The sequence below is a fragment of the Mus caroli genome, chromosome 10, assembly GCF_900094665.2.
Source record: "Mus caroli chromosome 10, CAROLI_EIJ_v1.1, whole genome shotgun sequence".
Taxonomy (NCBI): Eukaryota; Metazoa; Chordata; class Mammalia; order Rodentia; family Muridae; genus Mus; species Mus caroli.
This window is the reverse complement of record NC_034579.1, coordinates 14,468,771-14,479,372: the sequence shown is the minus strand read 5'-3', so window position 1 is coordinate 14,479,372 and position 10,602 is coordinate 14,468,771. Positions and strand designations below refer to the sequence as shown.

Below are 10,602 nucleotides of genomic sequence, written 5' to 3'. Positions count from 1 at the left end.
CTTCCTTGCCTCCGCTGTTGCGTTTTTCCATTGGATCCGTGTCCTCATCCAACTGTTGCTCCCTGAACAAAGACAGTTCTTACCTTAACGTGTTGACAAAATTTGGAGGCAGAAAATAAATTCTATGAGATGATGAGACCTCCTATGCTACGTGACAGGTGTGCCTTTTGAAGAAATACACTGATACCTGATTGTAACATTCACTTGAATTTTTACAGTGTGTAGTCATTCTAGAGGTTGTATGGGCATTCTCTGTCCAAGGGTGGGCTGCTGCAGAGCCATGGAGGTTAGAAAGCCTTCCCTCCTTGCACTAAGTCTTGTTATTAGGAAGATCAAGTCACACTCAGATCCCTGGCGCTGTTAGAGAGATGGCGCTCACTCTGATGCAGGCTCCTGGGAAGATGGCTCTGACAGTGTAAAGCTAGTTAGATCTTGGGAACCTCGTGATAATTAAAGCTGCTCACAAGTGGCATGCTTTCCACTTCTGTGTAAGCAGAGGCCACACAGTTGCTTCTTGAGAAATGACCATAGAGTCGACTGAGGGTCCAGTAAATTGGAGAAAGCTAAATGAGACATGAAATCCCTCCAACTTCAATGTTATAAGGCATCTTTGTAAAATTAAACTCACTAGATCAGCGGTTATTAGTCTTCCTAATGCTTTACTACAGTTCCTTTGATGTGGACCCCCCCAACCATAAAATTGTTTTTTTTTTCTTTTGCTACTTCATAACTGTAATTTTTCTACTGTTCTTGAATTAGTGTAAATATCTATTTTCCGGTGGTCTTAGGCGACCCCTATGAAAAAGTCATTCAACCCCAAAGGAATAGTGACCCACAGGTTGAGAACCACTGCTCTAGTAACATCTGTCCCCTTAGTTACAGGTATCTTCGTAGACCATTCTGAGTATTTCACCTGAATCTTCACAGTCAAACTTCACACTAATCCACAGCTGAGCACCCTCTGTTAGAGAAGAGGAAACTGGGGCATGGAGTTCTTGGGTAACTTTCCCCAGACCAAACTGTAAGGGCAGAGGCTGACCTGGTTTTTCCATTCATTCCACTCCAACTGTGGTAATAAGCTCCTGGCACACAAACCTGTGAGATGGTCGTTTTTAATACAGAACAAGCTGCATTTCTGGTTCTGAAATTATTGCAGATATAAGAATCTTTAATTCTCAGCATTATTTGCTTGAGTTGCATGTAATTTTTTTACTTTTATAGCATGGATATCTATCTATCTAATTTTTAAATTGCACTTTATTTCTTGCTTTGTGGCTCTTGGATTATTTTTTCTTAAAAAATTCCAGATAGATGTTTCTATCATCTATCTATCTATCATCTATCTATCTATCTATCTACCACTGGCTGCCTTTAAGTCTCTCTTACCGATAAGCCCACACAGCACTAACTTCCACTGTTTTCAGTCTTTAATCTGTAGCCTTGTATGAAACATGCATCTTTTAGTCAGCAATTTCCACTTTAAGTAAGAGGAATCTATTTCTGATGGCCAAAATACAATTACAGCTCAAAGATACTCAAAAAGAAAATTGACTTTTGTCCCATTCAAGGTCAGTGTATTCTATTTTCCTGTCCTCTTCCTTAGTAATCCTGACTTGCTAGATCCATGCAGTTTCTCACAGCAGAACATGTGTTAATGTCATAGCTGACACTGTTTGTGAAGCTTCCCTTGTCATAACAGATATGTTTAGACATTCTTTTCTAAGTTTTAACCTTCCAGTTGTTATTGGTCTAATTTTGCCCATGAATGAGATCATGTCTTCTCTGTTGACTCAATTCCCCGTTGCTGCACCCAGAACAGACTCCGATTTGGGAATCTGATTCCCCCACAAGAAATCCTCATTGTTTATTTGTTTGTTTTGTTTTCTCTTGACTCTCATATAGGACAGTCCAGCTTCCTTGCTTGCTCATGCCCCATCCCTGCCCCCATTGCCTCTTTATCCAGCTGCCCTGGAAAGAGTTGATCAAAGGCTTGTTTGAGCTTTAGGCTATAGGTTAAGTCAAGTTTTCAGAGGACTTTAAAAAGAAGGCCAAAAAGAATTCATAGAATTCACTCATCCATTTACAGTCATCACTTAGCTTAAAAAATTTTAAATTTCCTCCAATACAGAGAGAGAGAGAGAGAGAGAGAGAGAGAGAGAGAGAGAGAGAGAGTTAGTTCCCGGACATGGCATTGATTTTCATTGTTCAAGCCATTATGGAGACCCTACTGTGTTCCTGGCTCTATTCTCATGTTCCCTCGTCTGTGACTTGCTGTTCACGAGCTCTGGCAACAATTTATTTATCTACTGAGTCCAGCTGCCTGCTGAAAATATAGTAGTGCTCATGACAGGCAGGGGTCCTGTCTGAATGGACTTTGCATCCTAGAGTGAGAATTTCAACTGAAATAAGATGACTTGAAATTATGGCAAGTGCTATCAAGAGTTGATACAAGGCTTTCTGGGGAGATACTTTCATTAGTTAAGATGTTTACTATACAAACATGAGGACCTGTATCCAATGCCTAGAGTCCACATTAAAATCAAATCAAAAACCTAGACTTGATGACATGCTTAGAAGCTTAATACTAGAGAACTGGAGACAGGGACATCTCAGAAACCTCATGATAATTAAAGCTCGAATGCTCTCTGGCAAGCCTCTAGCCAGTTGGTGAATTCTAAGCCAACCTAATCTCAAACAAAAACAAAAACAAAACAACAAAGTGGACATCACCCCGATGAAAAGACTGCCAAGGTTGTTCTCTGGCCTCCAAACATATACACATATTCATGCATGCTCCCGTACACATATGTGCCTGTACATATATGAACACATATATGAAAAGAATTGAAATGAGGCTGTGAGAGAGAGGAATGGAAGGTTACATGGCTGTCACACAGTATGGTCAGGGGAGGGCTTCCTGAAGGAGAGACCGTAGAGATGAGAATGAGGAAAGCCAGGGGCCAGAGGGTACATCTTGGGTAGATGTGACAGTGATCGAAGGAAGAGGCTGTGCTCGGTGCCCACTATGAAGTGCCGTGCACTCTGCTGGCTGGGTGGGGCTGCTGGGCTTCTAGGGCACCGGCTCTCTGGATAAAGAAAGCTGCTGACCTTACATGGGGCTTTAGAAACCCTATTGTGCAGTGATTAAAGGACTGTCTAAAGCATTTAGGGATTGAGTTATAGCTTAAGAGGGGCAGTTACAGAGCTGGGGTGTTGAGGGGTGGCCTGGTTTAGAACTGGGGTTACTGATGTGAAGCTGGCATTGATCTTACCTGCTGCGTGCTAATGTGACCAAAAAATGGTCACTTCTTTGCTGAGATTTGGAGTTGTGGCAGGAACACAAAGGAGACACCATGGAGGAGGAACACTGCTTAGGAGTTTGCTGCCCATTCTGGATGGTTCGGCTACGTTCTTGTACAACCCAGGCTCATCTGCCTAGAGTTGGTGCTGCCCACAGTGGGCAGGGACTTTCCCTCTCAAGTAGCAATCAAGAAAATGCCCTGACAGTTACGCCCACAGGTTAATTTGATGAATGCAATTTTTCCTTTTAGAATCCCTCTTCCCAGGTGTGTCAAGTTAACAACTAGGATCAGCCGTCACACCCCCACCATACTGAAGAGCCTAGGTCCTATCTCCAGCACCTTAGGAAAACAAACAACTTAAAATCACAGGGACCGGAGGTCAAGTCCAAGAACCATTTTAAAAATGCCGGTGTAGTGGTTCACACTTGCTTTCGTATTGATGAGGAGGTGAATCAGGCCTATGGTTGAGGCTTGGTCAGTCAGGTTAGCCTACTTCATGAGTTTCAGGCCAGTTGGAACCATTGTCTCAAAAAGTTAAGGTGATCATACTTGAGGAATAATACCTGATGTGGTCTTCTGACTTCCACATGCACACACACACACACATATATGTATGCACACAAAGGCACAGATGCAAAACCAACTATTACAAGTCCTTACAAAATCTGAAGGTCAACTAACTAACTACAGCAAATGTCCAACCAGACCAGGTCTGTGATGCCTAGAAAGAGTCAAACGGGGGGGGGGGAAGGGAACCCGATAAATAGCGAGGACAGGCTGATAGATCTCTCTCCTCCCCCTCTTTCATTGTTGTTAAGACCAGATCTCTAATCCAGGCTGGTCTTGGAACTCCTTGTTTCCATTACTTTTCTGCTGTGATTACAGCACCATGACCACCAAAAACAATTTACAAAATAAGTGCTCGGCCACCTGGATCCTGTGGCACTGGAGGCATTTGTGGTAAAGAAAACAAACAACAGACCACGTTTGGGGTGTGGCGGGTGGTGAGATCGGATGGGCAGAAGATGGTTCTACTGGTAGTGCCTACCACACACTGAGCGTCTGAGTTCAGAGCTCTGGCTTTCATGGAAGAAGCTGGGTATGGGACTGTGCACCTGAAGTCCCAGGACTGGGGACACAGAGACAAGCAGATTCCTGATGTTCACTGGCCAGATAGCTTTGCTCCATCAAGCTCCAGTTTCAGTGAGAGATTTTTTTTCTCAAAAAATAAGATGAAGAGCAATTGAATACATTCAACATCAAACCTCTGATCTCCACAAGTATGCACATCTGTCTGTCTGTCAGTCTGTCTGTCTGTCTGTCTGTCTCTCTCGTATGAAATAGGAGAACTACAGTGCAGGTTCCTGGGGTCCTAAAAGTGAGTTCTAACTATAAGGATTATATAAGACATCCATAATAGTATCTTCTGGAATACCGTATGATGCTGGGAGAGATGAAACACGGGACTGTGTTACTGTGCCCCAAATTGTTTTTACTTAGATTCTATAAGAACTACCATGTTATAAAGTTGGCAGAGCTAGCAACATCCATAAGATGCAAATGATGGACTCTCATCAATATAAACATTTATTCACATGTAGGCTGAGCAAACATTTATGAACAAACAATGGGGTTTGTCTAGTACGCCATGTACCTCCCCGGATACAGCTACAGAGTGTAGTGCATCACCTGTTCATGAAGATAATGGAGACCCTGAAATTCTCCTTTTTCTTTCCATTGTGATTCCTCAGATGAACAAAATGGTCTAATATGAGCCTCATACATGAAAGGCAAGCCCAACCCACCCTTTTTTCAAATATTACTTAATAGTTAGCTGGCTTCATGGATACAGAACTCATGAATATGGAGGGAAATATGTATATTATAAAAATATATTTATTATATAAAAATATATTTTATATAATTTAATGTATATGTATTCATTCTTGTCCCCACATGAAAGGTGACAGGTTTCAATTATAATTCTTCAGAAATTCTCAGAGGATGGCAAGCCAACCAAAGTTAAGACTGCTTCCAACAGGCAAAGCAAACACTCACTTATTTCTCTCTAATTCTTAGAAAAATGAAGTGGAAGTTTAACCCCAGGGCTTCTCTAGCTCCTAGGTATGAGAAGGACCAGTTTGCTCTCATGAAGCCGTGAGTGGGACTCAGCCTACAAGCAGAAGTGGTCCTCACACAAGAAACATTGGCAAAGCTGAGAGCACATATCTCTGCCATGAGTCTTTCTTCTTTCCATGTGTATTCTCCTAGCCCTCCCTCCACATGCCATCCCAAATAAGTCACCGGTCCATCCATCGTCACACTGCAGGATGGCATCTTTGGATGCTGCTCCTTATATCTTTAGAGGTACCAGCCAGTACCTGTGATGTTGGTCTCCTTCCCCACCCCCACCCCCCAGACATCCCCTGGGTTTTTACTGCTGGTTACTGGATATCCAGGAATATACTCAATAATTCTGTAGTAGTAGAAACGTCAGGTTATTTAAATCTGTGTGTACATGAAAAGCAGAAATTAAACTGTCTAAGGGATCGAGGCAACTAATGGGAGGTGGAGAGACGAGGAAAGAGGGGTGTGAGAAAGGATATGTTCAATATACAATATGTACTTCTAGGAAAGCGTGAAAGAATTAAATGCACATACAAAGACGTTTCAAATACTGGCTTTACAATTGTTTTATTGAAAACAAACTTAAAACCTAATAAATACCTTTTAAATGAGGGATTTTAAATCATTTTATAATTAGTTCTAATGCTGCTTATCAAACAAATAGTGATATATTAAGTTCAAGATTTCTGATATCCACATACATTCTAATCTCTTTTAGGTATTCAAATGTCAACATGGCCTAAGATTTACAGGAGATGATCTGTGTGCCCACGCAGTTGAAAAGTGACACAGCGGATTAAAAAAAAAAAAAAAGATCTCTGAGGCCACATGTCAGGTCATCATTTGTGGCCGTGAGGCGTGCTTTGTTTGCTAGATTCTCTCCTCAGAGATGTATCTGAAATGGCTATCAAAGGTTCTGTGGAAGAAGCCTTGGGATGCTTTGGCTTGTGTGGTTTGACTTCCAGACACTGTCACACATTGTCAGTGGCCACTGCCAGCAGCTTTAGAAGGTCAGTGTAGCCACTGTGAGACTAAGGTAGCGTGTGCTTCGGCTGGATACACAGAACCTGGCAGTGGGCAAGGAGCCCAAGGAGGTGATATTAAAATAAATACGGTTGTACACTTTAATCCCGGTTCTAAAGCACATTTGCAATTCTGATGGGAGGAGCCTCGAAGGGACTCAGCAACTCAACTCATAAACAAATATAAAATCATACAAACCAGGCTGTGCAAAAGAAAAATATCTTTTTAATCTAAAAACTCATTTCCCAGGGCTAGTTCATAGCCACGCCCTACCGATTTTCATCAATTTCAGTCACTAACTAGAGTCACCATTTTCTTCAAAGGGAGAGAATATATAATAGATTTTGGTAAGCCCTTCTAAATTAAAACAAGATGCTGTAAGCAGTTCAGGGGTGAAAAATAGACATATTATTTTTCTTTGGTATAGCCAAAAGTTAGAAAATGCCAGGTGTCACATTTCAAGTGACAAACTGTCACATGGAAGTTAAAACTCTGATTGTAAAACAAACCGACTCTTTAAAAGAAAAGCTTCACCCATAATTCTACAGTGCGTGTTTTCTGAGTTCATTGTGAAAATATTTTATTTAATAAGCAGGAAACAAATCCAGCAGTATTAATCACTCCCCTACCCATCTCTCACGATGCCTCTCTTCCTTCCTTCTTCATTCTTCTATAACAACTCCAGGAAGGAATTCATTAAAAAAAAAAAAAAAAAAAACTAAAAACCCACCCATGCTTCTGATATCAAGGCTAGAAATGTATGCAGTAGGCACAGGACACAGCCTTGCCACTTCCATTCGTGTAATTTTTACAAGCGGAGAAGGAGGAGGGAGGAGCAGGAGGAGGAAGAGGGAGGAGCAGGAGGGAGGAGGGAGGAGAAGGAGGCAGCTGCAGCAAGGCCTCCCCTGCCCCCTAAAGTACCTGAACCAATGAGTTGCTTAGCCACTTCCCAGCCCCTTCCTGGTTTCCCGTGTGTCTTGAGTAAGTGCACACACAGACATGTTCTATACTTAGAACCAGCCCACTGACTGTTAGAAGTAACGGCTTCCAGTCTCTTCGTGAACTTACACATTCCCACACCCGTAATGCGTTGAAACCACTTTTCACCCTGGTCTAGTGGACTCTCGTTACCCTACTTGAACTCTGACCTTTTCTCCTATTTCTATACGTAACGTTAGTGTGTGTATTTGTTAGAATGAAGTCTTCAAAATTCACACATATACACACACCCAGCATTTTGGGAAAAACAAAACGAAACAACAAAACCAAACCATCTTCCCCAGGAAGCACTTTCAGAAGTTGATGCTTCTACTTGCTTTTAAGCCACACGGCGAGCGAGTCCTAAGAGACCCGAAAGGCCGAGACCTCCCCAACACCAATGCTGAGTGGGGTCCCCACAAGCCAGGAAAAGGCCACAGAGACTTCCTAGAGTGATGCACAGCTCACCTTCCTGCCTCACTCATGAGAGGCAGGCTCTGATACTAACTCTTCTGTTCGGTACCCCCACACTGCTCCGAGGGACCGTTGCCCTCAGCCCTTCCTATCCCATCCACAGAGGCAGGCTCCTCGCTACAGAGCAGGCTGTCCCGGTCCATCTCCTGCCCCGTCAGTCTGTCCAGAGAGCACACCTTGGTAGCATCCAGGGCCCTGCGTGCTTTGTTGTCCGCTGGCTCAGCAGGTTCTCCCTCTCCCTCGGAGATGACAGTCATGGGGCTGCTCTGGATGCGGTTCCGCATGCTGTACCTGCTGCTGGCCGCAGATGGTGGTGTCCTGCTGCGGCTGTACCGAGGGCCCGAAAAGGACAGACTCCGAGGCATCAGACCTTCGTTTTTGGCCCACTCTTCCTGAGCTCTCCTGTTCTTGTTGGGGGAGCAGCTGGATGGGCTGTCCGGGATGTCGGCCGAAGGCTCCGACCTAGATCTTTGGAAGCGAGGGTCCGTAGACTTGAGCATCTCAGCCGCTGACATGCGAGCGCTGGTGTCCGAGCGACTCCCCTTCTTTAGCAGCAGAGCTTTGAAGTTGTCACTGCTGGTAGTGCTCTTTTTTATGCTTCTCTGGATAGACCCTACTTGCTTTGGAGAGGCCAGGTTAGGGGCAGCACTCGTGGGTGTCACAGGCGGGGAGGGAGAGTGATTTCGAGTGTGGTCGTCTTCTGAGTCTTTCCGGCCAAGGACTTTCCTTTTAGATCTGAAATAAAACGAAATTAAAATAACAGTCAGTCCTTGGCAACCTCGCTGTCATCTTACTGTGACCACTTCCTGAACACACACACACACACACACACACACACACACACACACACACCATCATTAAAGACAAGTCCAAGAGCTTCTCTGATATTATTTACTTCTAAAGACAGGGCACTAGATTCCCCATGACAGCAGAATGTGGCCAAAGTATTTTTCTTCAACTGTCCTACTCAAAGTTCAACAAGAGAAATGAGTGACTGCCTTCCAGAGCTCCTCTGCTCTTCTCAGTCTTTTAGGTATTTCAGCCAAGGACCACAAGCCTGTGGTAAAATGTTTTGATTGTGCTCAGGCACAAAAAGGCACAGTGATGCTTTGTAACATTTAGGGCATTTAAGTGTAGATATAGAACTAAAAGAAATGGCAAGTTAAAAACAAAAGGAAACCAAAACTGGTATTCTCAGGGGGCAGTTGCCGCTTACAAAATGAACTAAATTTGAACTTCTGATATCTCTGCATATAGTCTCTCTCTGTGTGTATATGTGTGTGTTTCTAAAGATGACAATTAAATAGTTAACAATGGCTTAAAGTTTAATTACTTCAATAAATATAAAAATTTCACACCTCAACTGGTGTTCTACACTTTCCATCTGGCTTTAAATCTGAAGAGAATTAATTTGCATTCTTTTAGAACTCCGAAAGCTACGCTTCAATTTGGATCGTCTGTATTTTACATCACGAGTGTCAGTGCTGCAGGTAATGACCCAGAATTCAGATGGATTCTGATTACATCTGCTAATTCAGTATTGATGCCACAACAGAAATTAGCATGTATCTGAGCTTTTTCTTTTCAATCCATTCCTAAGGCTACTTGGCCTCTAATTTTCCCATGTGTACAGAGAGTAATACACTGAATGATTTCTGTATCTGTAAGAGATGGCATTGTCTCTCTAGCAGAAACCACACATTCTTTAATGCCTTCTGAAGGTTGCCAAAATAAAATATAGAAGAGCCCTTTGGTGTATTTTTAGACAAAAATCTGCAGTAACCATGGCTTTGCAACACTTGGGTTTCCTTACAACAGAGTGTTTAGTACACACAGCAACTTGGCAACACACTTCTCTGTGGCTTGTGATTATACATACAGATTCCTGTCTGTATATTTAGAAACTTGGTGCATTCCATGCTAAATGAAAGACATTAAAGTCTCAGAAGAATTTCAGGGCAGTTAAATTCCAATTAGTTTCATTTAATTCAGAAACTATTTATTGAGTGTTTATAATGTGTCCAGCACAGCTACAGTTAGGAACATCGGTGTAAATTTCTACAATGTGACTTTATTTGTTTGTTTTCAAAAGACCCATTTCTCATTTCCTTGTTTTAAGAAAGAACCAGATAGCTAGTTCTCTCTTTTTTTTTAAAAAGATATTTATCTGTCTATCGATCTGTCTGTTTATTTCTTATGTGAGTGCACTAGCTGTCTTTAGACACACCAGAAGAGGGCATCAGATCCCTCTGTTGTGAGCCACCACGTGGTTGCTGGGAATTGAACTCAGAACCTCTGGAAGAGCAGTCAGTGCTCTTAACCACTGAGCCATCTCTCCAGCCCCACTCTCTTTCTGTTTCTAATGAGATCAAAGAAACCAATGAGGCAACAGGTTTGGTCTTTTGGGCCTTTTAGACCAATACTGCAGGTGACAGGTCAAACAAAGCCAAGAGGAGAGAAACCTGCACACCATTGTCTGTCAACTCAATGTGTTAACTCCCATTCCAGCGTGGTTTGCCCCACATTAGATGTTCCTTTGTTGCACTTAGGTGAGGATGGGGCTTTCTTCTACCACACGCAACGGTCTTTTCACTTGAACTCAGAAGCACCAGAATTTGAGAGCTGGCTGACATGGATTACTTATTCAGGGATCCAATGATTTATAGAGTACTTGGTCTCAGAAGGGAAATAAAGGACA

General features: G+C 42.8%; 1 protein-coding gene across 6 annotated transcripts in view; it reads right to left on the bottom strand.

The window, feature by feature from the left end:
* Positions 1–5,707: 5,707 nt before the first annotated feature.
* Positions 5,708–10,602, bottom strand: part of Nhsl1 (NHS like 1) — a 126,463-nt gene continuing 121,568 nt past the window's right edge. For 5 of the 6 annotated variants that reach the window (XM_029482924.1, XM_021174682.2, XM_029482925.1 and 2 more), the window contains one exon: positions 5,710–8,639. In XM_029482924.1, coding sequence (XP_029338784.1) covers positions 7,934–8,639 — 706 coding nt within the window. In that variant the 3' untranslated portion in view covers positions 5,710–7,933. Of the gene's footprint in view, positions 8,640–10,602 lie in introns of all 6 variants that reach the window. The other variant, XM_021174684.2, reaches the window with a different exon arrangement.